Raw genomic sequence first — 22,799 nt, 5'->3', positions numbered from 1 at the left:
TGAGGGGTAGGAGAGGCTTCCGTAGTTGGGCCTCTCCAGGGAGCTGACCATGAGCTGAGACACAAGAGAAGAGGTGTAGCCAGTCAGGCAAGAGCAGCATACCAGGCAGAGGAAACAGCACATGCAAAGGTCCTGAGGCAGAAACGAGCTTGGCATGTTTGAGGAAAGTCAGGAGACTGGTGTGGCTGGAACAGAATAAGCAAGCGGGAGAGAGGAGGAGGAGGAGAGTGGGGGTTTCTGCAGGCACAAAAGAGTGGCGAAGGAGTGGACAGCAGAACAGTGGGGAGCTGTGGACGGTGTGTGAGCTGGGGAGAGATATATTATGATTTATGATTTTCAAAAGCCCCTGTGGCTGCCGTGGAGAACAGGGACTCCTGGGGCAGGAGTGGAAGTGATAGAAGGCCAGAAGGGAGGCCAAAGGGGCATCTGAGTAGTCAGTTCAGCTGGGACCAGGTTGGGGCTGCAAGGATGCAGAAAAGTGGGCAGATTCTGGAGTGAACTGGGCATGGAGGATTAACTCTTTGGGGCCAATTTTCTGCCTGATGCTGAAGGGCCATGGGGATGGAAGGAGGGACTCATTGTGCCTGGGGGAACTCTAGGAAGGCATCCTGGAGGAGGTGTGCTTGCTCTTTGAGCTGGTCTTTTTTTTTTTTAATTTATTTGTCTGTGCCAGGTCTTAGTTGTGGCACTTGGGATTGTTCTTCGTCGTGGCATGCAAACTCGTAGTTGCAGCATGTGGGATCTAGTTCCCTGACCAGAGATCAAACTCGGGCCCCTTGCAGTAGGATCGAGGAGTCTTAGCCCCCGGACCACCAGGGAAGTCCCTGTTGTTGTTCGGTCGCTCAGTCAGGTCTGACTCTTTGCAACCCAGTGGACTGCAGCATGCCAGGCTTGCCTGTCCTTCACTAGCTCCTGGAGTTTGCTCAAACTCATGTCCACTGAGTCCATGATGCCATCCAACCAGCTCATCCTCTGTTGCCCCTTCTCCTCCTGCCCTCAGTCTTTCCCAGCACTGGACTACCAGGGGAATCCCTGAGTTGGGTCTTGAAGGGAGTTTGCCAGTGGCCAGCTGGAGCCATGCTGGGGATCTAATCATACAGATGCTGTGAGGGCCACATGGAGCCGCTGAGCACTCAGAATTAGCAGCAGCATGATCATATTTTAGCAAGCAAAGATCACTTCTGGGACCTGGCAGAGACTGGGCTAGAGCCCAAGGGGCCAGGAAGGAGCTTTTGAAATGGTCCAGATCAGGACTTCCCTGGTCATCCAGTGGTTAAGACTATAAGCTTCCACTGCAGGGGCACAGGTTTGAGCCATGGTTGAGAACTAAGATCCTGCATGCTGTGAGGTGTGCCCCCGCCCCCGCCCCCGCAAAAAAAAAAAAAAAAAGGCCAGGTCATGATCAGGCCAATAGCAATGGGGAACATCCAGTCAGCCATCTCAGTGTTTGTGGCACATTTAATTGTGATTAGCGCCCTAACTCCTCCCCTTGCCCTTGGAGGGTCCTCGTTGCCCTATTCAGGAAACAGGCTCAGAGAGGGACGGCCCCTTGTCCATGACCATGGTAAGAGTTTTTTGGGGCAGCCATAACAAATGTCTACAACCACGGTTGGCTTAAAACAACAGAAATGTATTCATTTTGGAGGCCAGCGGTCTGAAATCCAGGCATGGTAGGGCCACATTCCCTCTGGAGGCTCCTGGAGAGGTCTCTTCCAGCCTCTGGTGGCTCCAGATATCCCATTGATTGTGGCTGTCTCACTCCAGTCTCTGTCTTCATGTAGCCTTCTGCCCTGTGTGCGTGTCTGTATCTTCATGTGGTCTTATAAGAACATCAGTCTTATTAGTGCCCACCAGATTGGCGCCCACCCTAATGCAGTATGTGAAAGTGAAAAGTGTTAGTCGCTCAGTCATGTCCAGTTCTTTGCAACCCCATGAACTAATGTAGCCCACCAGGCTCCTCTGTTCATGGAATTCTCCAGGCAAGAATACTGGAGTGGGTAGCCATTCCCTTCTCCAGGAGGATCTTCCCAACCCAGGAATTGAACCTGGGGCTCCCCCATTGCAGGCAGATTCTTTATTGTCTGAGCCAATAAAATTAAGACGTCATCTTAATTTAACTACATCTGCAAAGACCAACAATGTGATCAAATAAGGTCCTGTTCTGACGTCCTGGATGAGCTGGAATTAGGGGGAGGGATACTGTTCAAATCAGAAGAGCCACACAGCGGGGCACCATACTTCAGAATCAAGCCTTGTGCCGAGGCAGGGGCTGTAGGGATGGGGACAGAGGGGTGGGCTGGAATGAATTCAGAAGTGATCGTGAACTTGTCTGTCAGATGTGGGGGACTCTGGGGAGGAAGAGTTAGTCTGGAGCCTTCGAGCCCGAGAGTGGCAAGGGCAGGAGGGCAGGCTAGAGTCTGGAGCAAGGATGCAGCTACAGCTGAATGAGCAAGACAGCCCCAGGGCAGGTCCCCTGGTGGGTATGGAGGGTCTCCCTGCTGCTCACAGGAACTCTGTGCTAATGACAGAGGCTTCTCTGCCTGCGTGCCACCCCCAGGCTCCCATCTCCTTCTCCAGAGTAGGGACCAAGGGCTCTTCAGTGGGCTGCCCCGTGGTAAGTAACAGAGGAGGCCAGGCACAGTCCCTTCCCACCCCTTCCTGGCCTCGTTTCCTCTGTGAGCCATCTGCAAGTGCCAGATATATTTATTGATTGATTCAGTATCTTATCTTGCCCACTGGCCTGAAACCTTGCGTTTGGGGGATTTTGTGTGTCTTCATCATCACAGTAGCCCTGAAGACAGGAGGTGCTTAGTAAATGCTGACAGAATGAATGAAGCTTCTGGGGTGGGGGGTCCCTGAATACTGAAAAGCCCAGGAACAAACCCTCTGCAATGCCTTCCTCCCCCAACCTCCACAGTTGCCAGGACACTAGGGGGATAAACGCTTCATGACTTCTGCTCTGCTCAGAGTCCTGCACATGGCCCCGAGAGTGGGACCCCTGCTTGCCTCTGTGACCCCCACCCCACTTACTCCTTCACTCTAGCCCCACCGGTCTCCCTTCTCAGTAGGCTCACCTCAATGCCTTTGCCCTTGCAGTGCCTTCCTCTGGGTGTACCCTTCTCCAGCTTTTCTAGGGCTGGCTTCTTGGCCCGCCTTCAAATGTTCCTTCTTCCAAGAGGCCACCCCAGAACACCCTAGTTAAAGGCTCCCACCTCCGTTCTCGTTTTCTCAACTTCACTGGATTCTTTGCCAATGCTTTTTTTTTTTTTTAAGCTATTTTTCTTTTTTTTAAGTTAATTTATTTGGCTGTGCTGGGTCTTAAGTGTGGCACATGGGATCTTCAGTCTTCATTGCAGCATGCAGAATGTTTAATTGGGGCATGCAGGGTTTTTAATTGTGGCGTGTGAATCTAGTTCCCTGACCAGAGATCGAACCCTGGTCCCCTGCACTGGGAGCTTGAAGTCTTAACCACTGGACCACCAGGGAAGTCCCTCCCATGCTTTTGTGTGGAAGCCTTACTAGTCCTTTACTAGTAAAAGTTGTTCCCTTCCTCGAGAAGATCAACTCCAAGAGGGGAAGATTTATACCTGTCTCAGACTGCATCTTCAGCACCACACTTGGAGAAGAAACTCGGTGGGTGTGTGAATGAATGAATGAATGTGTGGATAAATGAATGAATGAGAGAATGAGTGAATACCTTCCCCACTGTGCCATTCCCACACTCACAGGGGATTCAGGGTCCCGCCTCCTTTGAGGCAGTCTTTGGTTAGACCCAGGATGGGTCTGAGACTTCTGTGAATTTGCAGCTTGGGGGTAGGAGGGAGAGGTGGCCAGTCTGCCCCAGCTCAGGCCACTGCCTCTCTGGGTGCTTCAGTTCCTGTGAGGTTCTCCAGGTCTCCTGCACCCAGACCCACAGCCACTGCCCTGAACTTGTGGTCCACCCCTCAGGGCCCTGGAGGAGGGGCTTCATGTTTAGCCTCTACCCCGTCACCAGTCTGTAGGTCATTTCCTGGGGCCTGAGTCCTGAGGGTCTCCCAGCTGAAGTTCATGTGCATGCTCTTTGAGTCCCTTCCAGCTAACTGTGGGCTGCTGAGAGGCTCTGGAATGGAAACTCAGATATATCCCACTCAGTGTGTGCTAAGTTGCTTCAGTTGTGTCTGACTCTTTGTGACTGCCCCCCCACACCCTGGACTGTAGCCTGCCAGGCTCTCTGTCCATGGGATTCTCTAGGCAAGAATACTGGAGTGGGTTGCCATGCCCTCCTCCAGGGGCTGACCCAGGGGTTGAACGTGCGTCTTATATCTCTGGCATTGCCAGGCGGGTTCTTTACCACTAGTGTCACCTGGGAAGCCGAGCGCACTACCTTTATTCACCTCTGACCTCTGTCCACCAAGGCCAGCCTTGACTCAGAGGGATGAGATTCAAGCAGACAACAGGGCCAACTTGGGCAGAAGGTGATGGGTCACCAGATTGTCCTAAATGCAGCTCCGTGAAGGAATTTCCTGATCTCTTGGGGCATGTGAGCCCAAAGGAGAGAAAGGGATCTTTCTAGAGAGAGAGAGAGATGGTAAATACGGAGCCTGCAGGGTCTGGTAGGATGGGAGGAGTGGATGGGCCTCTGTGGCCTGTGATCAATACTCTTGTGAATTTCTGGATGTTTACACAGTGGACTTGAATTCAGAAAGCATTGGATACTGCAGCGGCTTCCCAGATGGCGAAGTGATAAGAACCCATCTGCCAGTGCAAGAGACACGGGTTTGATCCCTGGGTGGGGAAGATCCCCTGGAGTAGGAAATGGCAACCTACTCCAGTATTCTTGCCTGCAGAATCCCGTGGACAGAGGATCCTGGTGCGCTACAGTCTGGGGGATGACAAAAGAGTCGGACACGACTCAGCACACACGCACAGTGCTGCAGGGGAATGACAGCAGTCTGTGCAAGCCTGGGTCAATCCGTAGGCACGACGAGAATGCTTTTTGTGGGGCAGGGACCCATACGGGGGCAGGCACAGGCTGTCGGGCCAGGGCATTGAATGCGACACAGGGATGTGTGCCAGACCCCGAGGGAGATGTGGGTGGCTCCATCACTGTTGTGCTTTAGAAAGAGGGCCCAGTGGCTCAGGCAAGGGAACAGCAAGTGCAAAGGCCTGGAGTGAGCTGAGGGGAGTCTGAGGAGGCCTGGAAAGGGGGGCTGGTAAGTGGATGGAGGGATGCAGGATGAAGCATGTTTGAGAATGCATCCCCTTACGGTTCCCAAACCCTACTCCTGGAGCCCCTATGGACACAACAGGGCATGGGGTGTCCCCAGGCCTCCACTTCCCAACTAGCATTTATCATGGCTAGGCCTTCCTTAGGGTGCTCCCAGCAGGCTAGGATAAAGGACAGGCTCTGGAGATGAGGGACCAGGAGTCCCATCTGCTGACCCCCCACCCATCACCTGGCTCCACTCACCGTCTCACCACCATCACTGACCCATGGGACTACCCCTGCCCAAGCCACTGTCGGCTCATTCATTCAGCCCAGCTATTTTCTGGGCACCGCAGAAAGAACAGACAGCTGCCCCAAGGCAGTGATGAGCAGTCAGATGTTTTTGACCTGGCCCAAAGCTCAGGGCCAGGAGGAAAATAGATGGGGGACTGGGAGAGAGACAGGGGAACTGCTGCCCCCAGGAGTTCTCAAGCCGGGGAGGACAGAGCCAGGTTCAGTCACCCAGCTGACAGGGTGGGGTAGGGTGAGGCTGAGGTGGTGAGGCTGCCTGAGAATGGAGGAGGTAAGGGCTCCCCACTTTCCAGTCCCCAAGGCTCCTCTGAGTGTCCATGAACATTGAATATGTGTTGCCCAAGGTCATCCTCAGTACCCGGGGAAAGGAGTACCATTGGAACCAAAAACTAATCTCCTGTTGGCCTGCCATCCTGGCATTGGTTTGGGGAGTTTAGGACTGGGGGAGGAGGCTAAATCTGAGTGGATATTCTCCTCTCAAAGAAGATGGCCTTTGCCCCAGCAAGCACCCCCCACCCCCAGCCCTGAAAGCCCCCACACCCAGCTCCAAGGCACTTTCTACTTGCCATCATCTTCTTTCCCCACCCCAAGACCCCCACCCCCCTCACACACACAGAGCGGAAGTTTGACGAGGTCATTTCAGGAGGGAGGTGGTCAGTCACTTTGCAAAGTTGTGACCTCTGCAAGTGCGTGCTGTGATCAGCCCCCCCAGGTGCGCAAATGTTGAGAGGTGGCTGGTTTGGGGACCTGATTTTGGAAAACGGGTGGTTAGGAGTTCTCAAAGACGATCGAGGATGGGAGTTTTCGCTTCGCCGTGGTCCTCTCCATCGCGCGGGGCAGGAGGGTGAGCTTGAGGACCAGCCGCGCGCTGGGGGGCGAAGGGGGCACCGGGGAATGAGGGATCTTTAAATGGAGGCGGGGCTTGCGGGGTCGACGGGGGCGGTGCCAACCCGGGCTCGGCCAATAGGCCGCGCCGCTGGCGTCGCACCGCCCCCTCCTCTCCCGGCCCGGGCGGGAGCTCGCCCCCCCGGCCGGGCCCGTGTACAGGGCGGCGGGGGATGCGAGCTCTGCCGCTGCCCCCGGCCCCACCGCCCCGGGGCCTCGCGCCCGCCCGCTGCTGCCCGCCCCGTCCGCAACCCCGGCCCCGGCCCCGGCCCCGGCCCCGACCTGGTGGTCCGTGGCCGCGTGGGTCCCTCTCCCTTCCAGCCTCGTCCGCCCGCCCGAGCCGCGTCCCGCAGGTACTGAGTGGTATGGGCAGGGGTACCCAGAGAGAAATGTCCCGGAGTGAGATGCTGTTTGGGGGAGCGGCCAGGAGGGAGGATTTCCGTGGGGTCCGCAACCGAGAGGACATCGCAGTGGGGGAATGTGTGTATGTGCACCACCCGAGTGAGTCGATTCACGGATCCCCATCCTGGAGGGGGAGGGTACTGGGTTCACTTTGGCGGGGGCAGAGCAGTGAGTGTCCAAACTCCATAGATACGGTGGGGGAGCTCTCGGGGTGGAGGCAGTGACCCAGGACTGACTTGGGGATGGGAGGAACGAGACCCTCACCGCTGGCCCTTGTGTCCAGCCGTTAGGGGCAGCATAGCAGGGTTCGTAAAACTGGTCCCCTAGCTCTCCCAGGACAGAGGTCGGGTACCCAGCACAGTGCACTGTTCTGGCTGTCCTGGAGGGTGGGGCCTCAGATGTGAGTGCTGGAGACTGGGGGTGCGCCAGAGATGCTGATGGAGACGCATCAGAGTGGAGGGCACTGGGGAGAGCAAGCTAGGGCAGGATAACTGCACCCTGATGGGTGGTGAAGGGCGGAATGCCTAAGGGATGGGGCAGTCAGCCAACGACTTGCTGCACCCACTCTCCAACAGCCCAGAGGGTGGGAGGACAAATGGATCCTGTCCGCCCAGCAGAGCTAGGGCCTGAAGAGTGATGGTGGAGGAGCGTCTTGGGGTCCTTCCCTACCCTCCACAGGGACACACAGCCCACAACTTGCCCACAAAACCTACAAGATTCTGCCATGTGCCACTCTATCCACAGTTCCTGGGAGCAGTGAGGTGGGCATTTTGCCCCAGGGAGGCTCTACCTTTGAGCGTAATGGGCAGGGGGGTACTTTCTCCTGGTCCAGCTCTGAAGGACAGATTGCAGTGTTGGGCAGTGGCACCACAGCGTATCCATGACTGTGTGCTAGGCATTTTCCACGTGAGATCTCATTTCTTTCTGGTCACCGACCCTGCTGGGTTGGCACTAAGATGCCCCGTTACTAAAGAAGTAGCTGAGGAAGTGGCAGTGACCTCGTCCTGGCTGAACACCCAAAGGTCCCTCTGTAATCAACCCATCATTTGTAAAAGAGCTCACTTGAGGGCCTTTGCTCTCTGGTCATTTTCTTTCTCTTCCTGTTGGGTGGGAAAGTTCAGAGGAGCTGGCCTCCTTGGTCCCTGCTGCCTGCACACTGTCTTCCCTGCTTCAGGAGCCTTCCTGGCTCCCCCTGCCCCTCTTGGCCAACAGGTTTCCCACACTATCTCTTGAAATGGTACAGAAGGCAGGGTCTGCTCATCTCCTTACCCCAGCATCCAGGGAACAGAGGTCTTGTGCCCCAGACATATGAGACAATTTTAGCAATTCCAAGAACCTTCAAAACCAAATACAGCACAGGGTGTTTCTCCCTTTTTAGAAGTCCTTGAAGAACTTGGGGACTTCACCCAGAAAAACACACCCTTTCGTGGACATCGAAACCTTGGCTGGGGTTTTATAGGAGTTTCTGGTTCTTTGGGGAAACTCTGAGGATTCCGGAGACCCCACCTTTAGGGCCAGGTTGCAATGAGGAAGGGGAAGGTGAACCTGGGGATGAGTGGGGTCTCTTGTACCCAAGGCCCTCTGGTACCACCCAGTCTTTAGATTATGGGCTGGCCCCTTCTTCCGTGAGATCTCAGGCAGGCCTCTCTGTCCTTCCGCTTCCTATGAGGTCGTGGGAGGTGTCAGAGAGCCACCACTCCTGTGCCCTGAGTTCTGTGGTCCCTCAAGAGTTGTGCCAGACTGACTCCTTTTCCGAATAGTCGCTGGTCAAGAGGGATCCAGGCAGATCCTGCCACCCCCAGACTGCAATAACTTAGCCCTTCCTGGCTGTGTGACCTCAGGCAACGTGCTGAACCTCTCTGAGTCTCGTGTCCCATCTGTAAAATGTGAGTAAGAATGCCACCTGCCTCGCTGAGTAGCCATAGGGATTAAATACAGTAATTCTGACCAAGGTCTTGGTCCACCTGGAAAATCCCATGTACAGAGCCTGGTGGGCTACAGTCCATGGGGTCGCAAAAGAGACACGATTGAGCAACTAAATAACAAATAACCACATTAATGTGATGGGCCCTAGGAAGGCCCCCCGGGCCTCCGCCCTCCTGGAAGTCACCTGCTGCCTATCCGCATACCCCACCCCACTCCCTCTCTGCCCAGGGCATGTCAGGACGCGGCTGCCAGGCAAGGAGGAGCATGGCCGCCGCGTGGCTGAATTTGGCCTGTGTGTTAGGTGGCTGAGTCACATCCCCAAATTGCATCTTCATCGGTGCGTTTCAGAAGGTCGTTTGCAGCGCCCCCACCCCCTCCCGGTCCCGTCTGCCAGGCCATCACCTCTCCTGCCTGCTGTCCCCAAGCCCTGGGCAGGGACCCTTTTGTACCTTCAGGAGGGAAGCTGGGAGGACTGACCGGGTTTCCTTGTCTCTTGGGACAGAGTAGGGCTGGGGCTGCAGTGTGTGTCCCGGGGGCAGGCTCTTAGTCCCACCTAGCAGCTCACGGCCCTTCAGGTGGCCAGAAGGGACCGTAGCCCCAGAAGAAAGTGGCGCCTGACTGCTTGTGAAGACAAAGAGAGAGATCAGGGCCAAGATCAGCCTTATAAACTGTGAAGTGGTGGGCCTGCAGGCGATCAGCCCATACAAACTGTAATGTCCTGGGCCCACGGGGGGCCAGCTCTTATAAACTGTGAAGCGTCAGGCCACAGGTGGCCACAGCCTGGTTGGTAGGATGGATGGAAGTGGGACGTGTCCTAAGACTCATGTTTCTTGTGTTCTTCCTGTGTGCTGACACCCTCGTCTGGGGACATGTAGTGAGTGGGACAGACACTGTCTGGGGGCGGGGTGGACATGGACACAGGTGATCCTGCAGTGCATGCGGTGTTTGGTGCCCTGGCCAAGGTCACCCGTGTCTCGCCTGGCAACCTTGCTCATCGTGGTGTGTCTTGGTGTGACATTGTCTGAGTCTCTCACCCCCAGGAATGTGGTTTCAGGGCCACGGAGGTGTCTTGTCTCTGCATGCAGCCCCCTCTCCTGAGCCCCAGCACATGCCAGCTTAGCCTTTTCCAAGAGGACAACGCTGGACCCACAGCCCACTGCCGCCTGGCTTCTTGGGAGAATCCCACAAGGCAGCCTGATGCAGAATGTGCCTTGTAAGGAGACGGATCCTTCACTGCACAGTGAAGGGAAACTGGTGCCTCAGTTTCCCCATTTGTACAACAGGCCAAATCCTAGGACCCCTTTTTGGGGATGTTGTGAGAATTAAGGAGAAAACTCTGCGTGAAGGACAGAGCCTGGCATGTAGTGGGTGTTCAGTAAACACAGGCTGTGGTGGCAGCTGGGGGTGCCTGTGGGGGTGAGGAGTGAGAGAATGGGCTGGAGTGGGTGGAGCAGTGCGGGGTCTTGCAAGACTGGACTCCAGGCAGGCTCATCCTGTGCATGTCACCGTCTTCAAGGTCCTTGCTCCCGCATGTGACACGCGGGACCTGGCCCCAGGCAGGCGCAGAATCTGAGGATATCAGAGTATATCAGCCTGTCTGCTTCTCGGTAGCCAGTTTCCTTTGTGGGGAAACTGAGCCTGGCCCAAGGTCGCAGGACCAGACCAAGGTGCTGTAGAATCAGTTCTGGGGTCTTTTTGTCTTTTGGCTGCATCACATGGCTTATGGGGTTTTTAGTTCCCCAGCCAGGGATTGAACCCGTTCCTCAGCAGTGAGACCACAGAGCCCTAACTCCCGGACCCCCAGGGGGTTCCCTGGGATCTTTTTCTGTTTAAATTTTATGTCTTTTTTTTTAGCCACACCTTGGCTTGTGGGGTCTTAGTTCCCTGACCAGGGATTGAACCCAGGCCCTCAGCTGTGAAAGTCCTAACCACTGGACTGCCAGAGCATTCCTCAATTCTGGGATCTTAGAATTAAACCCTGGATTGTTCCTTTGGTCCTGGAATCCAGGCAGGAGGGAGCTGAGGGTCTCATAGCCATAGTCATGGTCCCTAATATCTCCCTGGCCATACCCTTTGACTGTGTAAGTATGTTCAGGCCTTTGGACAACTCTACGTGGTGTGGTGGGGAATTGGAGGCTCAGTAGAGTGAGATTAATTTGTCCAAGATTCCAGAAGTCAGGAGTCAAGTCTGGGTTGGAACCATCTCCTGACGGCTCACTGCTGGTTATTCAGTTGCTAAGTCGTATCCAACTCTCTGCAACTGCATGGACTGCAGCACGCCAGGCTTCCCTGTCCTCCACTATCCCCTGGAGTTTTTCTAAACTCATGTCCATTGGGTCAGTGATGCCATCCAAGCATTTCATCCTCTGTTGCCCCTGTGTCTCCTCCTGCCTTCAATCTTTCCTAGCATCAGGGTCTTTTCCAATGAGTTGGCTCTTCTCATCAGGTGGCCAAGGTATTGGACCTTCAGCTTCAGCATCAGTCCTTCCAATGAATATTCGGGACTGATTTCCTTTACGATTGACTGGTTTGATCTCCTTGCTGTCAAAGGGACTCTCAAGAATCTTCTCCAGCCCCACAACTCAAAAGCATCAGTTCTTCAATGCTCAGCCTTCTTTATGGTCCAACTCTCATATCCCTACATGACTACTGGAAAAACCATAGCTTTGACTATATGAACTTTGTCAGCAAAGTAATGTCTCTGCTTTTTAATACAGTGTCTTGGTTTGTCATAGCTTTCCTTCTAAGGATAAGTGTCAATTTTGTGGCTTCAGTCACCATTCACAGTGCTTTTGGAGCCCAAGAAAGTATTAATAATATCTGTCACTGTTTACACATTTTCCCCTTCTATTTGCCTTGAAGTGATGGGACCAGATGCCATGATCTTAGTTTTTTGAATGTTGAGTTTCAAGTCAGCGTTTTCACTCTCCTCTTTCACTTTCATCAAGAGGCTCTTTAGTTCTTCTTCACTCTCTGCCATTAGAGAGGTATCATCTGCATATCTGAGGTTGTCAATATTTCTCCCGGCAATCTTGATTCCAGCTCAGGGGTCATCCAGTCCAACATTTCTCATGTACTCTGCATAGAAGTTAAATAAGCCCAGTGACAATATACAGCCTTGACGATTCTCTCCCAGTTTTGAACCAGTCCTCCGGTTCTAACTGTCGCTTCTTGACCTGCATACAGGTTTCTCAGGAGACAGGTAAGCTAAGGTAAAGTGGTCTTACCGTAAGATGACCTTAAGGTAGTTCCAGATGGCTCATTTAGGTGGCCTCTAATCCTCCCAGGTGAACCAGCCAGCAGAATGCCATCTTGAGGCTTTGAGAGGTGTTTCCTGAGTGTCGCCTGTGTTTATTGCTTTTAGTGTCCATGCTTTAGGTACTTGGAAACACAGAAAAGTCAATGGGCAAAGGCCTGGTAGGAGGGTGTTCCAGGCAGAGGTGCAGCAGGTGCCTCAGAGTGTGCAAGGGCCCTGAAGCAGGACCAAGCTTGTTGGAACCTGGTGATGGGGAGGTCAGTGTGGCTGAAAGGGGGTGACTCTGGGAAAGGGAGAAGGATAAGATGGGATAGAGGCCTCCTGGCCACAGGGAGGAGTTTTTATGCAATAGCGCTGGAGAGCCACGGGGAGGTTTGTTTTTGTTTTATATTTGTTTACTTACTTTTAGCTGCATTGGGTCTTGGTTGCGGCATGTGGGCTCTTCGTTGTGGGCCGCAGACTTCTTTCTAGTTGTGACATGTGGGCTCCAGAGTGCGTAGGCTCTGTAGTCGCAGCGAGCAGGCTTAGTTGCCCTGCAGCGTATGGGATCTTTGTTTCCCCGACCAGGGATCGGACCCACATCCCCTGCATTGGGAGGTGGATTCTTAACCACTAGACCCTAGGGAAGTCCGTGTGGAGGTTATGAGCCGAGGAGGGCCATAGGTTGGCTTGGTTTCTGGGGTGGTCGGTCAGTCCACATGTCAGCTGCAATGGGTTCATGGCCTCTCCAGCCTCAGGATGTTCTGGGGTGGGGGTCCCTAGCCATCTGGTCAGTTGGCCAGACCCTGACATGACCATGTTCCCTGTGCCCTGCAGGTCAGCGCGGGAGCCCGGTTGCTGAGCCATGCCAGGCCCCAGGCGGCCGGCAGCAAGCCCAACGCCAGCACCCACATAGTCATGAACAGCTACAGACACAGTGGCTGCGAGGGACGGCCACTAGGTGGCGGGCTGGGTGCCCTGGGCCGAGATCCTCTGGACCCTGAGGCCGGCCACCCCCCGCAGCCTCCAAATGGCCCAGGCATCCAGGTGGTGGTGGCCAAAAGCGAGCCGGCGCAACCCTCGCCTGGCAGCCCCCGGGGGCAGCCCCAGGACCAGGAAGAGGAAGAAGATGAGGAAGAAGATGAGGCGGTCAGACAGAGGGGCTCAGGGAAGCCCCCCAGCGTTGGCCACCGCCTGGGCCACCGGCGGGCGCTCTTTGAGAAGCGGAAGCGCCTCAGTGACTATGCCCTAATCTTTGGCATGTTCGGCATCGTTGTCATGGTGACAGAGACGGAGCTGTCCTGGGGGGTCTACACCAAGGTAGGCATGGCCCTTCCCCCTGGCACCCCGGGGAGGCCCTGCTGGTCCCACTTGGCTCCCCGAGACCCCCTTGGGCATGGGGTCTGGGACCACATCGGCCCTAGGAGAGGGGGGCAGGGGATGCTGAGGGGACCCTGGAGGTGGGAAGGTGGGGGCACCCAGGGCCTCCTGTTGTTTCCACCCACTGAGGGCAGCAGGAAGGCCTCAGGTGGGGCCAGAAGTCTCCAGCCCCTTCCTTCTGCCTGGCACCATGGGGCTGTGCTTTCGCTGAAGGTAGAAAGGCGGCTGCTTCCGGGTCAGGCCCGGAGGAGACAGGGGAGCACCAGAGAAGAGCTGCTTTGAGGAGCAGGGAAAGAACTTTGCCCCTTTCGAGGGCGAGCTGGGCCAGGTTATGAGCTGGGTTGTGGGTCCCCAAGTGGATGCCAGGACGGAGGGAGATGAGAGCCAAGTCAGCCTGTAAACTCTAAAGTGCTGCATCTGCTCGAGGCCTGGTTTTATAAACTATGAAGTGCTATGCCCATGTGAGGCCTGGCCTTATAAACTGAAGTGCCACCTTGCTGTCAGCCCAAGCCTAAGGAGTAAGGACTGGAGCTTCACTTCCTGAGTGAAGTGACTGGGTGGGGGGTCAGGAGTGCTGCCCGCCTCCAGTGTCTGTCCTGCCCTCTGCTCTCTCTTTGCCCAGGAGTCCCTGTACTCATTTGCACTCAAATGCCTCATCAGCCTCTCCACGGTCATCCTGCTGGGCCTGGTCATCCTCTACCATGCCCGAGAGATCCAGGTCAGTGCTCAGTGGGCTTAGGCAGCTCCCCTTCCGGCTCCCCAGAGCCCCCCACAACAGCCACCTCCATGAGTACACACTCAGTCGTGTCCAACTCTTTGTGACCCTTTGGACTGTAGCCTGCCAGTCTCCTCTATCCATGGGATTCTCCAATACTGCAGTGGGTTGCCGTTTCCTCCTCCAGAGGATCTTCCCAACCCAGGGATTGAACCTGCGTCTCTTGTATCTCCTGCATTGGCATGCGGGTTCTTTACCACTAGTGCCAGCTGGGAAGCCCCCAGGACCTGGGAACCCTCTAAAACATAGAGGGATCAATAGCCACTTTATAGAAGAAAAAAAAAAGATCTCCATGGAAACACACTGTTTAGATCACTCTAAATTTCCTGGAATGCGTATCGTCATTTTAATTTTCATCGATAATTTGGTAAAGAAGACTAACAGTGAGGGAGCAGGCAGTGGGCTGGGGTTCTGAGGTGCACGTGGATTGTTTTTGCAGCCCTGGGGTCTTCTGAGGTTTTGCAGCCATGGAGTCCGGTGTTTGTAGCCCCAGGCTCCTTTTCCTCATCCACTGGACCTGTGTTTGAAAGATTTCTCATGTGCCAAGGATTCTCCTATTTCAGGGGCTGATCAAAACCTGGTCAGGTCCCTGGAGAGCCAAGTTCAGGGCTTGTAAGGCAGGTGTTACCACAGCAGGCCAGCACCAGGACCTGGGTATACCAAAGGGGGTCAGATCTGGCTCCTGACTCTGGCCTTTGACCCCTGACCTCAAGGAGCCACAGCCTGGCAGGAGATGGGCGTAGGAAAATCCTACCTAGGTTGTACTGTATGCAGACCTGTCAGCAGACAGTCAGAGTCTGGTACACAGGAGGGGTCCTCAGTCTGGCTAGGAGTTGGGGTAGGAGGACGGTGACCCTTGAAGTAGAGGAAGCAGTTCTAAAGGGACAGCTGGGAACAGCAACAGTTAAACATGGAGTTACCTATGACCCAGCAATTCCACCCCTAGTTACACACCCGGGAGAAACAACTACATCCACACAAAGACGTGTACGCATGTGTTCAGAGCAGCATTGTTCACAGTTGCCTAAAAGTGGAAACCACCCAAATATCCACTGACTGATGTATGGATAAATAAATGGTAGTCCGTCCATACAAGGGCATATTATTCAGCAAAACAAAAAAGGATGAAGTACTGTACGTTTGCAGCACCGCAGCTGAGTGTCTCACACAACAGAAGTATATTTTCTCATGGGGCTTCCCTGATGGCTTAGACAGTAAAGAATCCGCCTGCAATGCAGGAGACCTGGGTTCGATCCCTGGGTTGGGAAGATCCCCTGGAGAAAGAAATGGCAACCCACTCCAGTATGCTTGCCTGGGAAATCCCGTGGACAGAGGAGCCTGGCAGGCTACAGTCCACAGGGTCATAAAGAGTCAGACATGACTGAATGACTAACACACACATGTATTCTCTAGCATCTCTGGAGGCTGGAAGGCCAAGGTCAGGTGCTGGCAGGGTTGGTTTCTCCTGAGGCTCTCTGCTTGACATGCAGGCAGCTGCCTTCTCATGTTGACCTCACACAGCCTTTGCTATATGCACATATACCCCTCTATGCAATATACCCCTGTATATACCCTTCTTATAAGGATACCAGTCCTGTAGGACAGGCCCCACCCCTATGACCTCACTTAATCTTAATTATATCTTTAAAGGCCCTATTTCCAAATACAGTCATATTGGGGGCTAGGGCCTTAGCAGTTGAATATTGAGTGGACAAAGTTCAGTCCATAACTCTCCACCCTCTGGCCCACCTCCCAAATCCATGTCCTTCTCCCATGCAAAATTCATCAATCCCAGCAGCCCCCAAAGTCTTAACCCATTCCAGCATCAACTCAAAGTCCAAAATCTCCTTTAAATATCATCTAGGGACTTCCCCAGTGGTCCAGTGGTTAAGAATCCACACTTCCACTTCAGGGGCCCAGGTTCGATCCCAGGTCAGGGAAGTAAAATCCCATGTACTGTGCAGTGTGGCCAAAGGAAAAAAGAAAGAAAGATTATATTTCAATGTGTGTGTTCTGTTACTCAGTTGTGTCTGACCCTTTGCAACCCCATGGACTGTATAGCTCACCAGGATCCTCTGTCCATGGGATTATCCCAGCAAGAATACTGGAGTGGGTTGCAGTTTCCTACTCCAGGGGATCTTCCCGACCCAGGGATCAAATGTGCATCTCTTGCATCTCCTAGATTGGCAGGCTAAGTATCATCTAAAACAGACATGGGTGAGACTTGAGGTACAGTTCCCCTGGAGACAAAATTTTCCTCCAGCTGTGAACCAGATAAGCTGTGTGCTTCCAAAGTACAGTGGTGGGACTAGCATAGGGTAGACATTCCCATCCCCGAAGCCGACAGATATGAGAGGAGAGGAGTGAGAGGTCCTAAACCTGTCTCAGACCTGCCCAGGCAAATTCCACTGGGTGTGAAGGTTGGAGAATGATCCTCACTGGCTCAGCGCCCCACCTTCCGGCCTACCGAGGCACAGCCTTGCCTCCTGGACCCTGGCTCGTGGCCTTCTGTGACTGCCGTCTTTTTCTCAGCATAATGTCTTCACGGAGTAGCGTGTGCCAACGCTTCTCTCCTCTCTGTGGCTGAGACACGTTCCACGCGTGGAAGGACCACATGCTGTTTTTCTCTCCATCCCTGGATGGACGTTGGCTGGTTTCTACTTTGGGCACCCGTGAGCAGTGCTACTGTGATTGCACGCACACAAGGATGTGTTTGAACAACGGTTCTCATCTCTCTTGCCCATATACCTAGGACTGGGAGGGCTGGGTCATTGGGAACTCTGTGTTTGACTTTGGGGGGAACACCTGTGCCCTGTTTAGCTTGAATTGTGGCTGACCCTGGGCACTAGGGGGTTTTGCCTGTGAGGCCATGTTTGTTGTAAAAGTTGGTGCGGTTTGGGGCTGGGATCTCCCACCCTCCGTGGCCTGGGCACGTGTCCAACACCCACTGTGTCCTGCCCACCCGATCTCTGCAGCTGTTCATGGTGGACAACGGGGCGGACGACTGGCGCATCGCCATGACATGCGAGCGTGTGTTCCTCATCTCCCTGGAGCTGGCCGTATGCGCCATCCACCCGGTGCCCGGCCACTACCGCTTCACGTGGACAGCGCGGCTGGCCTTCACGTACACGCCGTCAGCGGCCGAGGCTGACGTGGATGTGCTGCTCTCCGTGCCCATGTTCCTGCGTCTCTACCTGCTGGGCCGCGTCATGCTGCTGCACAGCAAGATCTTCACAGACGCCTCCAGCCGCAGCATCGGCGCCCTCAACAAGATCACCTTCAACACGCGCTTCGTCATGAAGACGCTCATGACCATCTGCCCGGGCACTGTGCTCCTTGTCTTCAGCATCTCCTCCTGGATCATCGCTGCCTGGACCGTGCGGGTCTGCGAGAGGTGCGCCCCTGACCCCTGGGCCCTGACCCCCCATGACCCTCAGGCCCACCCATGATTTTAGTGACCCCAGGGCTCCCCCAGCCATCACTCTGACCCTGCTGAACCCCGTACCCACCCATGGCTCCGTCCCCGTGACCCCTGATCCTGCTGACCCCTGCCCCCAGTTCCTGGCCTCAGCGACTGTCTCTCACATGCAGCTTCCTCATCCCTGGGGCTCCAGCCCTGTGTCCCCAGCCACCCCCAACTCCTACCCTGACCCTCACCCCTCCGGGACTGCATCCCTCCTCCCGCTTCCCCTCCCTCCAGGGGCCCCTCCACTGGCCCCGTCTCTGGCCCAGGGTGGTGGAGGCAGCAGGAACAGGGACCCGCTCTGTCCACTTGCATCCCCTACAATTTAACCTGCTCTCCTTCTCCCCTCTGCCCACACTGCCGGACTGTAGGGAAAACATGTGAGTCCTGCCCTCAGCCGAGCTGTGTGTGCAAAGCTGCCAGCTGCCCTGCCCGCCAGGAATTTAAGATCAGCTGCCACCAGGGAAGGGAGTGGAGAGGGGAGGCGGGTGTCCGGGACCCGCCCAGAGCCCGTGGGCCATGGGGAGGGTTTGTTTCAGTGCCACCAGGCGGGTCTGGGTCACTCTCGGGCCCAGGGCCCTGGGCACCCCTGGGGTCCTTGCCACCAAGGAGGGGGCAGCAGGAGGGAGTAGAGGGAAGAAGAATTTAGCTCTGGCACCTGGTTGAGGCAGCTGGCCCCAGGGGGCAGGGACAGCTCCTTCAGTGGGTCTGGGATGAACGAGCACAGTCCCAGCTTTTAAGACCCCCATACAGGGGTTTGTTCTGAACGGCCTTGGAAGGTGCAGGGCCATCCAGCCAACTTACAGATGAGAACACTGCGGCTCTGAGGAGCTAAAGGGACACCCTGAGGGCCCAACTCCTGCTTCTCTCCAGAAACCCCCCGGGGCTTCATGGTGAGGGAAGGGTCCCCCTGGATCTCTCAAGGAAGGGAAATGCCTTGTCTGGGAGGGGGTCTCTCTTGCCTCTTGATGAGCTGGGTAGGGGCTGTAATGGGTGGTTCTGGCACTGGGCTTCCTGGGAAGTCCCTGGGCCGGACCTGTCCCCGGAACCCCAATCCTCACCCCTTCAGTTGTCCCCTTCCCTACCCCGCCTCCACCTGATACGGGGCTCCTGGCAGAGAGGGCCCAGCTCTTCCCATCACCAAGGCTGAGGATCATATGAGGGCTCCTTATTCCCCTGACGTGCCTCTGTGCCAGTTCCCACAGACCCGAGGGCTGGGGGCTGGGGAGTGGGAGAGGGTGCCCCGTGTCAGGCATCGCTGAGGTCCAGGCTGGGTCACTACAGGGGCGCCTGGTGAGGGCGGGGAATGGGGCAAGGCCAGGGGCAGCCAATCCTAAATTCTGAGCCCTGTAACACCGCTTGATGCCCCCTCACCCGCCTTGCTCCACCCCTGTGGCTCTGTCCCACCCCACCTCCTGCATGCCCCCCACTCCCTGGTCCAGGATGACCCAGTAGCCCCCACCAGGGCTCCAGCCAGGCCTGGAGCCTCCGCGCCCATGGCTGACGGCTGATAGTTCCCCGGCTCCTCCTGCCTCCTGGGTGTGGGGTGCTGGTCTCTGGAGAAGTGGAAGCTGGCGCAGCTTCAGGCTCTGGTGCCACAGTGAAAGACGAGGCTTGGTCCCTGGTGCCCCTCACCCAGCAGGCAGCTGGAAGCCCAGGCTGAACAGAAAGGCCTCCATCCCTCCTTCCCACGTTTTGGGTTTCCATCTCCTCCTTGTCTTTTTTTTGGTCATGCCCCATGGCATGTGGGATCTTAGTTCCCTGAACAGGGATTGAACCTGTGCGCCATGCATTGGAAGCTCAGAGTCCTAACCACTGGACCTCCAGGGAAGTCTCCATCTCCTCCTTATCTTGAGCCCCTGACCCCAGCCCCATCTGCCTGGAACAGCCCTCCCCACCAGCTCCCCCTGCCCGGCCTCTGTGGCCCAAAAGGAGAGGGGTCATCTGGGAAGGGCTTCATGACCTCCCTGAGCTGGAGGGGTTTTACAAGCAGGGGACTGGGCTGGAGCAAAGCTTTGAACCACCTCCAGATCCAGAGCACAGTCCCTCAGCCTCTATGGTCAGCCTGGGGCTGACCATAGATACAATCAGTTCATAGCCTGTGCAGACAGAGTCTCGGGCTTGGCTTTGACTGGGACAAAATCATGTCCCTTTGCAAGGCCTTGGAATCTGTCCTCTTGAATAGCAAAAGTTGAGTCCCAGGTCTCTGCCCAGAGCTAAACATGCTGCTGCCTTTCCCTCCTAACACGGGAAGATTCTCAGGCCTGAAGCTGGAACAGTTGCCTTCCACATGTTGACTGTCCTAGGACTCCCATCCCCAGGGCTTGCTCCTGCAGGCTTCTGTCTCCCCGTGGAGTCCTCCTCCCCTCTCAGGGCCTTGCTGATTGGGGAAGTTCTTCCTGGTGTCTGACCTGAATCCTCGCCTCTACTTCCTGCTGCTTCTGGTGCCCATGGCCACCTGTGTTTGCATCTGTCTGTGTGTCTGTCTTTGGGAGGGGGATCGTGTGCTTATGCGTGGACACATGTGGACACTCCCTCACCTGAACCCCTTACTGCCCCATAACGAGCAGCTTGGTGGTCAGGTGAAAGGAGGGTGTTGTAAGGGATGCTGGGGAGGAGGGTATGGGTGCCCTCTGCCCTGGGGTGTCCTCAGGAGGACCATGGGGGCTGTCTTGGGCACTAACCATTGCCCCACACTGCCCTACAGCAACACTTTGGATACTTTGAGCCTCCAGAGTGGTCAGCTTCCTGAGGTCAAGGCCCCCCCATGCAGTCAGATGGACCCAGGGCCCTGCCTTCCTGGCACTGCCCCTGGGGGTGTGATGATGGCAGAGAGACCACTGTGGACTGACTAGGCCCTCCCTGGCTCCCCTTCAGGTACCACGACAAGCAGGAGGTGACCAGCAACTTCCTGGGGGCCATGTGGCTCATCTCCATCACCTTTCTCTCCATCGGCTACGGTGACATGGTGCCCCACACCTATTGCGGGAAGGGCGTGTGCCTGCTCACCGGCATCATGGTAAGGTCGAGGGCCCCTGCATATCCCCACTGATGGGAGCTCACCCCATTTCGAGCTGGGCCTGCTCAGAGTTCCTCCCTGTGTCAGCCCTCCATTGCCCCCTTCCCTCTGATGCGGCATGAAACCCACCCCTTTAGGCTTCCAGGGGACATCTCTTCTTGGGTTCTTCCAGCCTGAGTCATACAGCTTCTCCTGTGCCCACCAGGCCAGATGTTGCAGTCCACTCTGAACCAAGAGTAACCATTGCCCCTTCATGCCCCACAGCCCACGTAACTCACGGCCCTTGGATCCAGGGCAAGGGGCTTGATGCTTCTGTGCCTTGGTTTCCCTGGCTGTAACCAGTGCCCACTCCTGCTTCTTGCAGGGACTCAGTCCCTTCATTTTTGTGAGATGCCTAAAGCCATGAATGCCTCAGATACCCAGTCAATACCCCCGACCCCTGCCATCACAACCCAGTTCCCCATCCTTGCCTAACTCTCAGGGTGTGCTGAGCATCCCACTGAGCTCCTTGGGTGTGAAGTTTATCTCATGTGACTCTGTGGGCCCAGGCGGCACCCCGTCTTCCCTAAAGTCTTCCTAAGTCAGTCTGCAGCAGCAGCCTTATCTTTACCATGATTTGATCATTAGGTTCCCTGCCCATCCCTTCCTTCTGGGACCTTCTTTCTCTCCAAGCTTCTTTGATCTCCATAAGTGCTTTTCCATGTTTTGAATTATTACTTGTTTGACGTATGGTAGGGAAGGCCCTGGAGAAGGCAATGGCACCCCACTCCAATACTCTCGCCTGGAAAATCCCATGGACGGAGGAGCCTGGTGGGCTGGAGTCCATGGGGTCGCCAAGAGTTGGACACGACTGAGCGACTTCACTTTCATGACTTATGGGATCCTAGCTCCCTGACTGAAGATGGAACCCACACTTTCGGCAGTGAAAGTGTGATGTTTTCACTTCACGACCACTCGACCACCAGGGAATTCCCCTGAGGTTGGAGAAGGCAATGGCACCCCACTCCAGTACTCTTGCCTGGAAAATCCCATGGACGGAGGAGCCTGGTGGGCTGGAGTCCATGGGGTCGCTAAGAGTCGGACACGACTAAGCGACTTCACTTTCACTTTTCACTTTCATGCATTGGAGGAGGAAATGGCAACCCACTCCAGTGTTCTTGCCTGGAGAATCCCAGGGATGGGGGAGCCTGGTGGGCTGCCGTCTCTGGGGTCGCACAGAGTCGGACACGACTGAAGCGACTTAGCCGCAGAAGCAGCAGCAGCAGGGAACGCCTATCCCTAGGCCCTAGTTAACACCTTCATTTTGATGCCAGAAACTTGGCCTCTGTGTACTGATTTCAAGTCAAATCTTGGAGATAGAGTTTGGGGTGAAATATAAAAGAATAGCTTTATTGCTTTGCTAGACAGAAGGGGACACAGCAGGCTTGTGCCCCTCAAAACTGTGTCCCAGCCCGGGAGGATTTGGTGAAGGGTTTCATAGCAGTGGCTCCAGGGTGGAGTTTTCCCTGGTGGTTCAGGCGATAAAGAATCTGCCTACAATGCAGAAGACCCAGGTTCGATCTCTGGATCAGGAAGGTCCCTTGGAGAAGGGAATGACTGCCCACTCCAGTATTCTTGCCTGGAGAATTCTATGGACAGAGGAGCCTGGTGGGCTACAGTCCATGGGGTTGCAAAGAGTCGGACACAACTTAGCACCTAAACAACAACAACAAATTTAATTTGCTGGAGGTGGGGTGCTGGAGTAGATTGTAAAATAACATAAGGAAACATGCATAATGCCTTTTAACTAAGAGAGGGCTGGGTCAGCTTAGCCTATAGAAGCAAGGACCCAGTGGGGGCCAGAGAAGGATGTGTACCCCCAGCTCGTGTCCAAAAAGAAAGACAAAGGGCAAAGAGGGGAGAGAGCCACGGGCCTGGGGAGATGGTGAGAACGTGAGACAGTCAACGTTCAGTGAAGGGGGCCGAGTGGACCCAATGGAAACACAGCCCCTCCTTCTGCGGGAGGAAAGAAAACCATGGTGGGGATGATGAGGGACTTTCGTAGGGACAGATACATTTCTGTACAAAGGGAAATAAGTGGCCTGGGGAGGATCATGGGGGGAATTAGGTTGACTTCCTTTGGCTTGTTTGTGTTAATTTTTTCGCAAATTGAAATTGAGCAGGACCCTGTGGGCACAGAAACCTTGCAGAGAATTGCTGATCAGGGGAGGGGATACA

At 55.3% G+C, this 22,799-nt stretch overlaps 1 protein-coding gene across 4 annotated transcripts in view; it reads left to right on the top strand.

Annotated features, from left to right (window-relative positions):
- Positions 1–22,799, top strand: part of KCNN1 (potassium calcium-activated channel subfamily N member 1) — a 38,402-nt gene that overhangs the window by 2,496 nt on the left and 13,107 nt on the right. For 2 of the 4 annotated variants that reach the window (XM_059888504.1, XM_059888505.1), the window contains exons 2-5: positions 12,783–13,265; positions 13,948–14,043; positions 17,076–17,494; positions 20,441–20,582. In XM_059888504.1, coding sequence (XP_059744487.1) covers positions 12,864–13,265; positions 13,948–14,043; positions 17,076–17,494; positions 20,441–20,582 — 1,059 coding nt within the window. In that variant the 5' untranslated portion in view covers positions 12,783–12,863. Of the gene's footprint in view, positions 1–6,645; positions 6,736–12,782; positions 13,266–13,947; positions 14,044–17,075; positions 17,495–20,440; positions 20,583–22,799 lie in introns of those variants that run through there. The other 2 variants (XM_024994784.2, XR_003035432.2) reach the window with 2 other exon arrangements.

This window comes from Bos taurus, chromosome 7 (genome assembly GCF_002263795.3).
Source record: "Bos taurus isolate L1 Dominette 01449 registration number 42190680 breed Hereford chromosome 7, ARS-UCD2.0, whole genome shotgun sequence".
NCBI lineage: Eukaryota > Metazoa > Chordata > Mammalia > Artiodactyla > Bovidae > Bos > Bos taurus.
Note: the sequence above shows the minus strand (reverse complement) of the source record. Positions and strands in the feature narration are given on the sequence as shown.